Source organism: Hemicordylus capensis, chromosome 2 (assembly GCF_027244095.1).
Source record: "Hemicordylus capensis ecotype Gifberg chromosome 2, rHemCap1.1.pri, whole genome shotgun sequence".
In the NCBI taxonomy this organism is placed as follows: domain Eukaryota; kingdom Metazoa; phylum Chordata; class Lepidosauria; order Squamata; family Cordylidae; genus Hemicordylus; species Hemicordylus capensis.
In genome coordinates, this window is record NC_069658.1 from 92,701,257 (window position 1) to 92,717,867 (window position 16,611).

At 41.3% G+C, this 16,611-nt stretch overlaps 1 protein-coding gene across 5 annotated transcripts in view; it reads left to right on the forward strand.

The window, feature by feature from the left end:
- CNTNAP4 (contactin associated protein family member 4) overlaps nucleotides 1-16,611 on the forward strand; it is a 420,639-nt gene that overhangs the window by 382,092 nt on the left and 21,936 nt on the right. For all 5 annotated transcript variants that reach the window (XR_008316516.1, XM_053297596.1, XM_053297597.1 and 2 more), the window contains 3 exons: nucleotides 3,362-3,601; nucleotides 9,294-9,518; nucleotides 14,614-14,747. Coding sequence is in view for 4 of the 5 variants with exons in the window: in XM_053297596.1 (XP_053153571.1) it covers nucleotides 3,362-3,601; nucleotides 9,294-9,518; nucleotides 14,614-14,747 (599 nt within the window). In the remaining variant the exon portion in view is untranslated. The remainder of the gene's footprint in view (nucleotides 1-3,361; nucleotides 3,602-9,293; nucleotides 9,519-14,613; nucleotides 14,748-16,611) is intronic.

The following is a 16,611-nucleotide window of genomic DNA, read 5'->3' on the forward strand; positions in this document are numbered from 1 at the left end:
CATCTTGTTTCATAATGGCAGATCAAAATAAAAATACTCTCATCAGGATTATCTAGGATCCCTTCCCCTTTACTTGGGGTTTTTTGGCCTGTAAACAGTGGTGGCTGGTGAGGGTGATGCTGTGGGGTGGGAGGCGAGAGACACCTTTAAAAAGTTGTTGGCACTGCTAGCACCTGTAAGCCGCCATGAGCAGTGGCACCCTGCCTGGCATCCTGTGCCGGCTGCGCTGCAGCTCCAGCACTCACCTGGGCTCTGCACATGTGCATGCAATACCTCTGGTAATAACTTTTAAAAGGTAATTCTTGCCACTCCCCCAGCACCACCCTCAGCCACCACCACAGCCTGTAAACACAAAAATTATTAAAGACATGCACACATAAAAACAGAGGGAGTGGGAGAGAAAGAGAGATAGTGATCTAATGAGTTTTCTTTCCTTTGGAAAGTCAGCTGAAAACACATCTTCAAACAGATTCATTAATCATATTGGCAAATCATCTATCCAGCAGGAAATTAATTGGGATCCTAAATTATGATTTGAGACCTAAAATTGGATTTAAAACACCAAACAAATTGAAGGCCTAGATAGACTGGACAAACACACACACTGTTCTTCAGGGGGGGGAGGTGTGTGAGGGGGTCAAGTTCTCAAGTTCTGACTGTATTTGCTACCTTGTAAGGCTAAAGAAGAAACCACTTATCTGTTCTACCTTTCTACGTGTCTTACTAGGAAAAGGTTGTCAGAGGGGCCTTTGCTCTGTGTGTTGATGATGAGAGAGGCAAAATGGTTGTGCACGGGGGACAGGGCCTTCTCTGTCTTTGCCCCCATGCTCTGGAATGTCTGTCCCAGTGAATGTCTGCTCTTTGACATCTAGGGCTGTTTTTAAAAAACAACTAAAGATCTTTTTATTTGTTCAGGCTTTTTTACCACTTAGAAGCTGCCAGGTTTCTTAGCTTTCCTGCTTCTGTTTATCTTTTTATGATTGGTTTTTTTTGTGTGTTTTATGAATTTTTTATTTTAACTTTTATAAACCGCCTTGGGAGGCCTTATGAAAGGCAATATAAAAACTGAACAATAAATGACAAAATGGCAAATTTAGCCAGCTGTAAACAAAGTGAATCCTGTCTACATTTCCTGTTTTTTCCTCCTTGTAGAATTATGATCAAAAAACATATTTTCCCCTTCTCTTATTGGATGGTTCACAGTGCTTAAAAGAAAGATAGCTCTCTACAGATGGCTGAATACCATGATGATCCCCAATGACTTATGTATGGTTCATAAAAATGGACATGTAATTAGAGATGCTGGCAAAGTTTTCCAGGCTCTGGCCAGAAACTAGTTTCAGAGGATTGGTTCTAATTCTCTTCTCAAAGGAGAGAATTAGAAAATCCCAAATTCTTCTCTAGTTCATTGAATTCAGTGTAGACATCCATTGTACCTGTTGTACCTTTCGGCCAATTCCATAAGATTAGTCTTAATTTCTGAACTTGAGTAGTAAAGGCACTAAGGGATTAATTTAACTTCAAATGCAATCTTATATATCCTTTTTCCACCCTGCAGTTTATCAGTCACTGAATATATCCATGTTGAGGCTTGCCAACTGCTTTATTTGATTTCCAGGCACTTCTTTTTCTCTAATCAGCAGCTGCAGAAGTTGCCTCTCTTGCTCAGCAATGCAACTGCAGATGTAGTGAATAGGAAAATTGAGGATTTGATTTAGCACTTAAAAGAATTTGAAAGAGGGATTTTAAGACAAACAGCTTCCATCATTATGATCAAGGTTGGATTTTTTATATAGAAGAGGTGTATTTTTATTAATGAAAATGCATAAAGAGATTATTTTCTCACTTGAACACTACCGCTTTTTTAAATATTGCATTTCTGTAAGTCTGTGAATCAGACCACAAGAGCAATTGGAAGCTGAGATTTTGATCATGTATTTGAGGTACTTGTTTGAACTCCTGTGCCATGAGGAAAAAAATGTATCTGGTTTGTTATAACTCATAAGTACAACATACTCTTTAAAACTCATTTGTTACAGTCCAATACAAAGCAAACCTACAGTGTTTGGGAGGAGGCCCCTAGGAAATATTGATGGGGTATTATTCCAAGCTGCCATTCTGAAAACAGAAATAGGATATGCCATATGATTTGGATGCTGAAAGAAGTGGAAAGTAATGGCTCCATTACTTCTTCAAACTTGTTTTTCTGCTTTACAATCAAGGTCAATGCTGCTTAACAACCAAGTAACAAGAATTAGGCCCAGTGAGACGATGTTTGAGGGCTGGGATAAAGGAACTTTACGTGTCATATATCTACACATATACATGCATTCACATGCACAGATGACTTATGCTAGTTTTGAAAAATTAGGAAGGAAGACCTTCATTATTTTCTTTCCTAGGTTTTGACCAGGTTTATAACTTATCTGATTGGTACTATGATACCATTAGCAAAATTATTCCAGCCACTTAAAGAATTATTTCATGCACAGGCACTCTGTTCACTGCTTACTTGTTCTTAATCTGACTAAAGTCACGAGCGTAAACACATACACTTGGAAGTTAATTTCATAGAAATTTATGGGGCTTACTTCCAAGTAAATGTGCTTTAGGATCATCATGTAGATATATCCTAACAAGGGCTGGTGAAAGCCCTTTCTTTGTTGCTAACTCCCCCACATCCCATGCTCAATCACAGGCTCAAGTAACACATGCACACATGCACATGTCTGTTCTGAATTCCATGTTGTCTATTCCGAATTCCACATTGCAGCTTAGATATTGTGTTTGGTCCAGCACACTATGCTAGGTATCCACAACTTGGCTAGGCTTAATGAAAAGAAAGACCTTGTGCAATCCCTAGTTGCATATCACTTGCTGGTTCTGCGATGCCCGCATTATGCTGTAGGACATGGAAGCCATTGTGATTAGAGCTTATTTCCTGGATACAGACTTATTATATAGTAAATCTTAAAAGCAAACACAGGGAAGCCAAGCACATAGTAAGAAATCTAGGGAAGGGAAGAATGAATAATAGTTGCCTGCTATTTGTTTGTTTCTTACATTTATATATCCCACTGTTCTGAGATATGCAGGCTTGTGCTTTTACTTGCTATCTCTTACTATACAAAAACTTTGTCTTTCATAAACTGCTTTAGGGGCTTATTGTAATTACTTGAAAAGGCCAAAGAAGTTTCCAGATATGCATTTGAACAGCTGTTATTTCTAGATACTTTCAGATGTACTCACACAATCATGTAAAGCCAGAATTTAACCTTTGAGCTTCTAAAATATGTGGAGATTTTTACATATCAGTTCATTTGAATTTGTTAAAACTTGCATGTATTTATTCGCTTTGCAGGTGGAACAGCATCAAGGCAGAAAGGATTTTTGGGGTGTATTCGTTTTTTACAGTTAAATGGAGGAGCACTTGACCTGGAAGAGAGAGCAAAAATAACCCCAGATGTCAAACCAGGTTGCCCTGGACATTGTAGCAGCTATGGTAACTTGTGTCTCAATGGAGGAAAATGCAAAGAGAAATACAATGGATTTTCTTGTGACTGCACTTCCTCTGCTTACATGGGGCCATTCTGTAAGAAAGGCAAGCATGAATTATCAATCTATTTTGTATGAATACCAATTTTATTAAGAAAATAAATATCTTGACATTATGATTTATTTTAGAGTTTAATCTTTTTAAATTATTATTAATTTGGAATACTGTCTGTGATTTTAGTTATTCTTTGAAATGAGTTATTCCTATGTACTCTAAATAACCTTTTAAAGATATTTCCTTCATACTTATCTAGCATCAGTAACTGTGAAGGTGGTGACCAGTTTTGTTAAACAGTAGATAACGTCTTCCAAGAGATTAAGTGAAATATAGAAATCTAAAGTGGTGTCTATAATAATCTGCAGCATCAGACTTCCCTGTGTGATGCAACTCCGCTGCTATTTATAGCAGAATCCTAAAGAAAGTTAAACCACTGAACTGATAACTCTGGTTTAATACCATGGATGTTAATGGCAATATACAGTGAGGGAAATAAGTATTTGATCCCCTGCTGATTTTGTCCGTTTGCCCTCTGACACAGAAATGACCAGGCTATAATTGGAATGGTAGGTTTATTGTAGCTGTGAGAGACAGAATAACAACAAACAAACCCTCAAAAGCCCAGTGCCCAAAAGTCAGCGATGGATTTGCATTGTAGTGAGGGAAATAAGTATTCGATCCCTTCACAAAAGATGTCTTAGTACTTGGTGGCAAAACCCTTGTTGGCAATCACAGAGGTCAGATGTTTCTTGTAGTTGGCCACCAGGTTTGCACACAACCCAGGAGGGATGTTGTCCCACTCCTCTTTGCAGATCCTCTCCAAGTCAGAAAGGTTTCGAGGCTGATGTTTGGCAACCCGAACCTTCAGCTCCCTCCACAGATTTTCTATGGGATTAAGGTCTGGAGACAGGCTGGGCCACTCCAGGACCTTCATGTGCTTCTTCTTGAGTCACTCCTTTGTTGCCTTGGCTGTGTGTTTTGGGTCATTGTCATGCTGGAATACCCATCCACGACCCATTCTCAATGCCCTGGCTGAGGGAAGGAGGTGCTCACCCAAGATCTGACGGTACATGGTCCCATCCATCGTCCCTTCGATGCGGTGAAGGTGTCCTGTCCCCTTAGCAGAAAAACACCCCCAAAGCATAATGTGTCCACCTCCATGTTTGACGGTGGGGATGGTGTTCTTGGGCTCATAGGCAGCATTCCTCCTCCTCCACACACTGCGAGTTGAGTTGATGCCAAAGAGCTCGATTTTGGTCTCATCTGACCACAACACTTTTGCCCAGTTCTCCTCTGGATCATTCAGATGTGCATTGGCAAACTGCAGACGGGCCTGTACATGTGCTGCCTTGAGCAGGGGGACCTTGCGAGCACTGCAAGATTTCAGTCCTTCACGGCGTAGTGTGTTACCAATTGTTTTCTTGGTGACTATGGTTCCAGCTGCCCTGAGATCATTGACAAGTTCCCCCCGTGTAGTTCTGGGCTGCTTTGTCACCGTTCTCATGATCATTGCAACTCCATGAGGTGAGATCTTGCATGGAGCCCCAGACCAAAGGAGATTGACAGTTGTTTTGTGTTTCATCCATTTGCGAGTTATCATGCCAACTGTAGTCACCTTCTCACCAAGCTGCTTGGCGATAGTCTTGTAGCCCAGTCCAGCCTTGTGCAGGTCTACAACCTTGTCCCTGACATCCTTCAACAGCTTTTTGGTCTTGGGCATGGTGGTGAATTTGGAAGCTGAGTGATTGCTTGCTTCTATGGACAGGTGTCTTTTATACAGGTACTGTAACAAGCTGGGATTAGGAGCACTCCCTTACAGAGGGTGTTCCTCATCTCAGCTCGTTACCTGCATATAGTGAAAAGACACCTGGGAGCCTGAAATCTTGCTGGTTGATAGGGGATCGAATACTTATTTCCCTCACTACAATGCAAATCCATCGCTGACTTTTGGGCACTGGGCTTTTGAGGGTTTGTTTGTTGTTATTCTGTCTCTCACAGCTACAATAAACCTACCATTCCAATTATAGCCTGGTCATTTCTGTGTCAGAGGGCAAACGGACAAAATCAGCAGGGGATCAAATACTTATTTCCCTCACTGTACCATATATAAGTGATAAGAGGACTGCATCTGAACTGCTTTTAAGGCACCAAATATTATTTTAAAATTGCCAGTTTTGTTCTCCCATATTAAATTAAGAGGGCAAATGATTTATCTACAATTTTAAACAAAATCAGGCTGCTTGGTGCCCGACTGGGCAGCGTGGCTGGTTTGCTGCAGCCCCCTAGAAAGAAGCACGAGGCTTCAGGGGCCCTGATTGGCCGCCTGGCCTGTGTAGGAGTGGAGCTTCAGCCACTTTGGGCTTGCTCCGATGCCATCAGCCTCAGTTTACTCCATTCAGGCACCCGCCCTCCATCCCTGAAGTACAGTCTAGGTTTGCGCTGGTCACCACTTGGGGCCGGGCAGGAATTTTTTGGGCGCTCACCTGATTGGCTTGTGGTACGCATCCTTTTTTGTCTGCTCTGGACTGTACTGATGCTAGTTAGATAGTTAAGATTAAATCTTGCTGGTCACAATTGGGCAGATTCAGTGTGGTCAGGAATAACATCTGAGGCCGGTGAGCACCTTCAGGTAAATGTTTGGCTACAGGTCAGACAGGGCAACTCTCTAGAGGCTGCACAGTTCAGGGAGATCTGCTCTGGATGATCTACTCAGTCAGGCTAAGCTCCCCGGAATTGCTGAATGGCTACCTGCTGGCGCATGCCTTGGAATACCACACTGGATGGGGTGGTGAGCTAATTCCTGCTCTTTAAAAGTTAATAAGAAGTTAAATAAAATTGTGGCCATTGTTTATACCAATACTCTGTGTCTTGTGTCTTTTTGGGTGCTGAGGCAATGTTTAACTGTCAGCTCTAACTCTAATTAGATTTCCAGCTGCTCAATATGAGTCTATACCTTGTTCATTTTATAGGGGTATGGGCATTCATTTCATGAGGAATGAAAAGGGAACCAAAAGGAAGTTATTTGTTTCAGCTGTAAAAGTTCATTCATTCATTTGGTTTCTATACTGCCCTTCCAAAAATGGCTCAGGGCGGTTTACACAGAGAAATAACAAATAAATAAGATAAAATGGATCCCTGTCCCCAAAGGGCTCACAATCTAAAAAGGAATTTCAGATAGACACCAGCAACAGTCACTGGAGGTACTGTACTGGGCCCTGGAGGTAGATAGGGCCAGTTACTCTCCCCCTGCTAAATAAAGAGAATCACCATGTTAAAAGGTGCCTCTTTGCCAAGTTAGCAGTTACAAAACAAATACTACAAGTACCTTGATGCTCCAAATGAAGTGACTGAAACTGATCCATTTAGAATTATTCAGAAATCTTTTGGATGGGATTATCTGTTACCAATAGCAATGACTCCATTGCTATTGGTAACAGATAACCCCATCCAAAAGATTTCTGAATAATTCATTTGCAGTCCACATTTTCCCATTAGGTTGTTCTAATCCATTCTGGGGAAAATAATATTAACATCTAGCATGGGCATAATTGTTTTGTGATGGCTACCCTTTCCCCCCAAGAATATCATTGATCAGTGGGATATGCTAGTAAACAATGGCAGCACCAGGGGAGAAGCAAAAGTTATGGGAATAATGATAATTATTGGAGGAATAATTGAAATGAATACTAATTCCACAAATCAGTAACGAAACAAGTGAGAATTAAAAATTAATGGAATTTTTAAAAAAGTTTTTTTAAAATATATATATATATATATATCTTGCACATCCCCAAAATTTATTTAGATTTCAAAAGGGCAAGTATGAAGAGGCTGACAATATTTTCAGTGTTTCACCTGATTATTTAAATATTTCATATTTAAATATGATATATTTCATATTTAAATTTCCATATTTGGTTTACAAGTCTGCTTGGGAAATGTGGCTGAATCCTTACTAACTGAGCACAATATTGCATTCCAGACTCAAGATGCATATTAAGAAAATGTCCCTGAGGTTATGAGACATATTTTGGGGTAGTGCAGGCAGCTGCAGAAGGAAGGGGTGATCATCTTTCCTTAATCTGGAATGCAACGCTGTTGCATGGTGCTTTGTTAGTCAAGATGTCAGCCTGTGCATTGAAATGCATGTTTAATTTAAATATGACCATTTGTTTGTTTATTTTTCAAAATTTTAGACCACCCTAAATCTTCTGTCTCCAGGTGGTTTACAACAGCATAAAACAGATTAAAATGAAAACCATTTAAAACAATTTCAGTCAATTTAATGAGTCAGTCCAGGGTGCTTCCCAGATTACCTGCTACAACCATGGTAAAATGTTTTGGCTTGGCAGGATCAAATTGAAAACGATCCCCCAGAATCTACAATGGGGAAATTTTCCTACAGTGGAAAAATACAACTACTTTTTTGCACCGGACATACAACATTATAGCATTAAATCGCAGTGATAAAATCCAAAACAAGGCATCTGAAATGTGAACGGCACTCTGCTGACAGCGTAGGGACTGCAGTGTCACAACACCGGAAGTACGGAAACACACTTAGCAGATACGTTGTGACACTGTTGTAGGGGTTAATCTGGAAAGTGCCCTGAAGAATCATAAGTATTCAGTAAATACTTAAGAATCAATCCTGAAGAATCTGTTAGCATCTGCCACAGCAAACATACTTTTACTTCTTCGAGGGGTATAGAGCCTATCTTAAGGGTAGGCTCTATACCTACCCTTAAGTAAAGTAATAAGTAAAGTAATAAGCCTGAGGACCTGAAGCCCAGAAGTCACATACAGGTCAAAAGTGGGATGCAATCTGAAGAATAAGGTCAGAAAGGAGTGCAAAATAAAGTTGATGGTCCTGAGGAGGAAAAAGAGTTTGAAGTAGACTATAAGGTAGAGGTCTTGTGGATCTAGTTGGATTCACGAGGTGATTTGCAAAAGAGAGAGCAAGACTCTAGCCAAGTATCAGAAGTGTTTGGGTTCAGTGACTGAAGTAGTTGAACTTGGTTTTTAAAAAACTAGAGAAAAAATTAATTGTATTAATAGCCCTTAGACCCAGAAAAAGAAAGCCTATCATTCAATTTTCATTTGATTCCAAAATGGAAGAGACTAGAGACACTTTTTAAAAAAACAGTTAGAGGCCACAAGGAGTTGGAATGATTTCTGATTTGCCAAGGCACTCAAAAAGCTGCCTGTGCCTACCAAAGAGAGTGGCTCATAGTGGCTGACACACATGACTAATGTTCTTAACTACTATGCTGAATAATAGTGATTTTAATTTTTCTTTCTATTGCAATACAGAAAAATTAAAATTAAATTATTTTTTAAAAGAAAAGATAGCTGACCGTAGTGCAAACATGTTGCAATAGTGCAAGGATCTTGTGCTAGCTAGTTCGACCAAGTTGGAAGCTTGTGTTCCAGACGAGTGTTGCATCAGTGCAACAGGGTGTCCTTGCACAATTTGTGGCATTCCTCCTGCTGTGAAATCTCTTCCTCAGTCCATATAAGTTGCAGGGACTGAGTCAAAGCTATCTGCTATCCTTGGTACTCAAGCACAACACTTGCTCAAGAGTGAAAGGACTGAGCAACTTTGGAACATCCACTCAGCTATGTGACCTCCTCGTGTGTGTGCATCTTTGCACTAGTGCATCATTAGTCTGAATGTCTGCCAATAACACTCATTTATTTCAGGCTTATATTCACAAAACAAACTTGCATATTGTTTCAGAGATCTCAGCATATTTTGGAGCTGGTTCTTCAGTGATGTACAACTTTCAAGAATTTTACAGCCTGGCTAAGAATTCTAGCTCTCCTGCTGCATCATTCCATCCTGATATGACACTGACGAGAGAAACAATCACATTTGCCTTTCGAACAACACGGATTCCAAGCTTGCTCCTTTATGTGAACTCCTTTTACAAGGAATATCTTTCAGTTATACTTGCCAAAAATGGTAAGTACAGCATTTTTAAGGATTTGGCATATTAATAGTTTAGCTAGTATGACCGTGAATGTTAGGTTTTATGGTGCTTTTAAATAGTGCACTACTTCCCAATGCTTTCCTTGAGTATGTTCATATCTTCCATGTGAGAAATTTCAATACACATTTAACCAAAAAGAGAGTGAAAGTGGAATACAGATTCATTCATTCAGCCCACAGTTGTGTATAAAGAACTGAATAAGCATAATGTGTGAATGCTTAAAGTTTGCATCAGTAACTGCAGGGTTATTTCTTATTTATTTATTTCTCTCTCATATTTTTACATGATATGTACCTCTCTAGGTGGTGTACAAATTTTAATATTAAAAATCAAAGAATAAAATACATAAAACACAATAAAAACAATATAAAATAAATTATAAAAATAAAAGCTTGCGAGAACAGGAGAGTCTTGAGGGTCTTCCTGAAAACAAACAGAGAAGGAGATGCTCTTATTTCAGCAGGGAGCATATTCCAAAGCCCTGGGGCAGCCACAGAGAAAGCACAGTCCTGAGTCGCCAACAGACGAGCTGGTGGCAACCGTAACTGGACCACTCCAGAAGACTGTAAAAGGTGGGAGGGTTCATGACAAAGGAGGTGCTCTCTTAAATAGCCTGGATCCAAGCCGTTAAGGGCTTTGTGGGTAATTATCAGCACTTTGTATTTCACCCGGAAACATATTGGCAGCAACCCGCCCACCACCCCAAGCAGTACTTACATCTTATTTGGATTCAAACTCAGTTTGTTGTCCCTCATCCAGCCCATTACTGCCTCCAGGCAGGCATTTAGGGAAGGTATGCCATTTCCTGATGAGATCAACATGGAGAAGTAAATCTGGGTATCATCACAATATTGATAACACCCAGCACCCAACCTCCTGATGATTTCTCCCAGTGGTTTCATGTAGATGTTAAAGAGTATTGGAGACCGTATGGAGCCTTGTGGAACTCCACACTTTACAGAGCAACAGTCTCTTGCTTTACAGAGTTCTTGCTTTACAGAGCAACAGTCTCCAAGCAACACCATCTGGAATCTACCAGAGAGGTAGGAGCACAACCACTGTAAAACAGTGCCACCCAATCCCACCTCCCTCAGAGGGTCCAGAAGGATACCATGGTCGATGGTATCAAAAGTTGCAGGTAGATCCAAAAGGATCAGCAGAGTCACACTCCCTCTGTTGATAGCCAATTGGAGATCATCCATCAGGCCAACCAAGGCAGTCTCAACCCCATAGCCCACACAAAAGCTGGTTTGAAATGGGTCTAGATAATCTGCATCATCTAAAACTGCCTGGAGCTGAGAGGCCACCACCATCTCAATCATCTTGCCCAACCATGGAAGGTTAGAAACAGGTCTGTAAATAGCTAACTCCGAGGGATCTAATTTATTCAAAAGTAGTCTAATAATAGCCTCAAGACAAGGAGGCATCCTGCCCTCCCTCAGAGAAGCATTTATAACATCTACCAGACCCACTCTGATAATATGTTTATCAGATGAGATAAGGCAAGTTGGGCAAGGGTCAAGAGAACAGGTTGTAGGATGCACAGTCTGAAGCAGTTTGTTCACTTCCTCAGGAATCACAAACTGAAAATGATCCAATCTAATCCCATAAAGGAAGTTGATGGACACCTCCACAGTAGAGTCTGCAATAAGTGGAATCCAGCTTGGCCCAAATGCAAGAGATTTTATCCGCAGAAATTCATTAAAAATGTCACAGAGAGAAGCTAGTGGTTCCAAGTTTAAATGCAAGTGGGAGGGGTACATACTAGCCCACTCACAACCCTAGACAACTCAGCTGGACATGAGTTTGTGGAAGCAATGCAGACAGAAAAACACTGCTTCTTTGCCTCCCGCACTGCCAAAGCATAGATCTTCAAATGTGCTCTGTGTTGTACCCGATCAGACTCATGCCAAGTCTTCCTCCACTTGCGCTCTAGTTGTCTACTTTGCTGCTTCAGCTCCCGTAGTTCATTCAAGCACCAAAGGGCTGTCTTTAAAGCAAGTCAGAGGGGATGCTTAGGAGTGATTGTGTCTACTGCTCTAGTGAGTTCATTATTCCATATTTGCATTAGAGCATCAAATGGCCCTATCCACCCCCAGCACAGTACTTCCAGTGACTGTTGCTGGTGTGTGTCCTATGTTTCTTTTTAGAATGTGAGCCCTTTGGGGACAGGGAGCCATCTTATTTGTTTTATTTCTCTTTGTAAACCGCCCTGAGCCATTTTTGGAAGGGCGGTATAGAAATCGAATTAATAATAATAATAATAATAATAATAATAATAATAATAATAAATGAATCAGTAGGAGAGCCAACCCTAAATCCTTCCAAAGCTTCTTGGAATCCTACTGGATCCAATAAACTTCTTGGGCAGACCAATCTAATAGGTCCTTCACCCCTGCAGCGATGGGTCGAGCTGTAAATTCTACCTTAACCAGATGGTGATCCATCCATAACAATGGGGAGATGACAGGAGTCCCCACCCTTGGAACACCATGATCAGAGCAAAGACCAAATCGAGCATGTGACCAGCATCATGTATCAGTCCAGAGACCGATTGGGATAGGGCCACAGTCATCATGGCTGCTATGAACTCTTGGGCCACTCCCAACAACTCGGTCCCAAAATGAACGTTGAAGTCCTCCACCAACAACAACCTGGGTCACTCCAATGTCAGCTCAGCAACCAAGTCAATCAGCTCAGTTAGGGACTCCATTGGACAAAGGGGTGATCGGTACACCAGCAGGTCCCAATTTATGCCTGGTCCCTAGACTTAGGTATACTATTCAATATAGGCCAAATCCCTAACAGGGATCATAGTAAGGGGAATGGTATTTTTATAGACCACAGCCACCCCACCTCCCTGCTTACATCCTCTCACCTGCTTCACCATGGAATAATCCTCTGGGAGAAGCTGGGTCTAAACTGGATCACTAGCCTCTACTGACCATGTCTCTGTGATACATACCAAGTCAGCTCCTTCATCCATGATCCAGTCATGCATTACCTCAGATTTATTGTGAACTAACCTGGCATTAAAGAGTAATAAGGTGAGGTTCTGTGGGAGGTTGGCTTTGCTCTCCAAGGTCAAAGAGGTGGTAGGCCTCCCAGAAGGGACAATAGCAATTAAGTTTCTGGATTTCCTTCCCTTATAATGACCACTGGCCTACCAATGCTATATCTTGGTCAATTACCCACCACCACTGGTATAGCTGCCACAGAGTTGTCTCCCCCCCCATCTCTGTTCAACCCAAGACTCATACATGTATCAAGCCTAACTAAAAACTAAACAACAATGAAGTGATCAGGACTCTTCCTTCCAATGATCCAAAACAATGTTGGCCTCAGCCCTCGGTCCCACCCCTGAAGTCCGCCACCAAAGGCTGCCCCCCTTTGATAGCTGGCTTCAGCGGCCATGCCTCCAGCTAGTCCTGGTCCTTTTTTAAGCCCAAAAGTCCCCAAACCCCACCTCTCATTGGGTTTCTGGAGCCTGGCAGCTGGAACAGCCCCCATACAGCTATAGCTTGTCGAGGCAATCAGACCATGGCTGCAGCCAGCACAGGATCAGCAGACGGTGATACTCTGCTACTCAAGGCCAGAGGGAGGGAGGATCAGCTCTGCAAACTTCCCAGCTCAAGCAAGGGGAACTTCTGCTGATATTGAGACTGAAATGACACACATATATGAAAGTAATCCTTTTTGCCATTTCCAAATGTATGTCTTGAGCCAAACCCCCCCCCCCCGGCCAAACCCACCACTGATCGACATCCTGATGTGCCAGTGCAGTAAGAGGTCCAGAATAACAGTCTTCCCAAGACTACCCAGAATTTCCAGACTAACAGTACAGGCAGGGTTTTATGGTCTCCCTTTCCCCAGGAAGCCCTTTGTGCCACCCCAAAATTGACTTTTTAAAGTGCTTGCAGGGGAAGGAGAGATTGATGAGAATTACTCCCCTTGCCTTCACAGCAGGATTCTGGATTTCTAAACATTGCAGAGGCACTTGCACACAACACCTCTGCATGGTTAGTGAGGAGATTGACCACTGATTTTTTTTTTTTTAATGAACTACCTTGTGGATCCTTTGGGGCTGGAAGGAGGGATTCACATATTGAAATCAACCAGTTATTCAATCAATCAATCAATCTCTATTTCTATTGTGTTTATATTGTGTTTATTTTTCTAAACTGCCTAGAGCCTTTGGAGTATATAAATTAAATAAATAAATGAAATAATAAAAACTAGCTGATGCAGCGCAGAGCATCTGCACCCCTAGTTCACCCTGTGTCTCCTCATTTCGTCTTCAGGCCCAGTTCATTCTCCACCCCTTCAGCCCCAGTCCATTCTCCCCACTCCCTTCAGCCCCAGTCCGTTCTCCCCCCCCCCCCCACTCCCTTCAGCTCAAGTCCATTCTTCTCCTCCCAGTCCTGTTTCTCTCACCACCCTCCAGTGGCACTTTCCTTCACTGCCTGCCAGGTGGCCAGCCAACCTGGCCACCACTTTCCCTCACCACCCACTGGCCAGCCAAGCGGCCTGGCCACCGCTTTCCCTCACCACCCACTGGCCAGCCTGGCTGCTTCTTTCCTTCCTTGCCCGCACCATCCACCCGTCCCCACCACTATCCGGCAGCTGCTCGCAAACTCTCCCGAGAGCTGCCGGACATGGGATTAGCGATGAGTATGCCGGATAGATAGACAGATAGATAGATAATTTATTTATGTCTATCTATCTATCTATCTATCTATCTATCTATCTATCTATCTATCTCTCCACTTGCTCAATAGGGATTAGCAGTTAAACAAAGTTAGGCTGTTTCTCAAGTAAAACTGAACATTTGTTTGCTCTCTGTGATAATTTATTTTTAATGTAATTATTCATGCTTTCCTCTAATATTTTCTCCCTTCTTTTATTTTATGCTTGTGTTTCCATGTTCTCTGTTTTCTCTTTGTGCCTGTTATTTAAGATATTATTTTAAGAAAATCAAATGCATTTCTGAAAACTGAAAACATGATCTAGCTATTTTGTATATATAACAGTCATGAAATTAAAATATTATCTTTCCAATTCCTTCAGGAAGTTTACAGATCAGGTACAAGCTAGATAGCCATCAAGATCCTGACATCTTTAGCATCCATTTCAAAAGCATGGCCGACGGGCAGCTTCACCGTGTAAAGATTAACAGAGAGGAAGACATGCTATTTGTGGAGGTAATGCAAAAAAAAAAAAAAAAAAAGACAGTAGATTGTCATCAAAGAGGATCAGCCCCAAAGCAAAATAGAATAAATACAATATAGCTTGTGCCCCTGTATGAATTGTTTTGCTTTTTAAAGTAGTCTAGGAAATAGAGAGAAACAGACTCTTGCTGTGCAAAGAGAATCTTGGCTAAGTGATATCTTTTATGTTCACCTTTTCCCATTTAAAAAGGTCACGTTCTCTTTCACATTTCATTGCAACAACAAAATCCTGGTTCATGTCAGCTTGCCAACAAATAATTGTAGCTCTGTATAGATAATAACTTACAAAGCACAACAAGGTACATAAAATAACTATGAGATACTAACCCCCATCAAGCACTGAAAACTATACAGATTAATATACAGAGATGAAGAACACACAGTGTGTGTGTACACACGTATGTGTACACTAGGGATGTGCGAAATGTTTAGGGTACAGAACGATCTGTACCCGAAACAGCCAATTTCGTGTGATTTGGATCCAAACCGAATCACCTTTGGCCCAGATCCCACGTTATGCCCCCGATCTGCCCCAAAGAAACTAAAACTTCAAAAATTCACCAAATATCAGCCCTTTGCCCAATCCCCCTGAAATTTGGGTGGTAGCCTCCACCCATTGGGCACTACCACCCCACCCCACTATTTTGCCCCTGGGACCCGTTTTTTAAACCGAATCGATTCAGATTCGGATTCGGATTAATTTGGATCCAAATCGAATCAGGGGTGATTCGGATGGGCCATATTCGGATACAGAACAGAACAGGGGTGTTTCGGTTCGGATCCAAATCAAAACACCGAAAATCCGAATTGCACACCCCTAGTGTACATACATGTATGCAGAACGCTATTCGCTCAATTTACCTAAAACAGTGATCCCAAACTGTTTCCAGTCAAAACACATTTTGCTTGATTCAAAACTTGACGTACAGTTCACATTCTCCCCATCTCCACCCCCAAGTTTACATTCAGAATAGGGTAATTTTTAAAAAGTAGGTAATTTTTCAAAGCAGATTTGGAAGACGCCCTTCCAAGGTGAAACGTCTGAGAATTTAAAGAAAAGTCGAGTGAGTTGCTATAAGACAAGATGAACTTCTCAGGGGATGTCTGCACATTGCAATAATCAGTGCAAAATAGTCAGAATGAACTGTCCTCAGAGAAGCCCACTTCTGTGTTTCCACACGTGTCTCTATTCTGAGCTTGCCTCCTTATTTGAGTGTGACAGGGACATCCAGAGATGCAGCAGGCAGCCTCCTCTGAGGGCATATCATTCTCCTGTGTTTCTGTTTTGAGAATGACTGATCCATACTCAGTACAGAAGAATGGCATCCCCAATTATTTAATTATTTAATTACTTAATTAAGTTCCCTAACAGCATTGCAGCCATTATTCCATTGCACATGACTGTGGTCTGGCACACTCTTGGATAGATGAACTCTTAGGCAACTTGTCTAGTAAATTTTACTTGTAAGGGAAATGATAAAGAAAGAATAAATAATCAAGAAAATGTATTTGAATGTCCTACAGTGTGTGTGTTTATGTGTCTGACTTATGAAGAGTGCATGTGTGCGTGTACACCCACGTTTCATCTTTATAATGAGTTGGAAATAGTATAAATTTTATGGAATTTATTTTAAAAGAAAATACAGCTAGCTTGTACCTGAGTTTTGAAATTCACTGCACCTTAAGACTCCTAGTTACTTCAAGGCAATATGAACTTCTACTAAGATTAATGGGGGAAATACTTGGAAAATGTATCTATGCCTATTTCATTATACAATTTCTAAAAGAACTGTAAGATCCACTTGCATAAATAATATCTGAATGCACTAGCACTGAA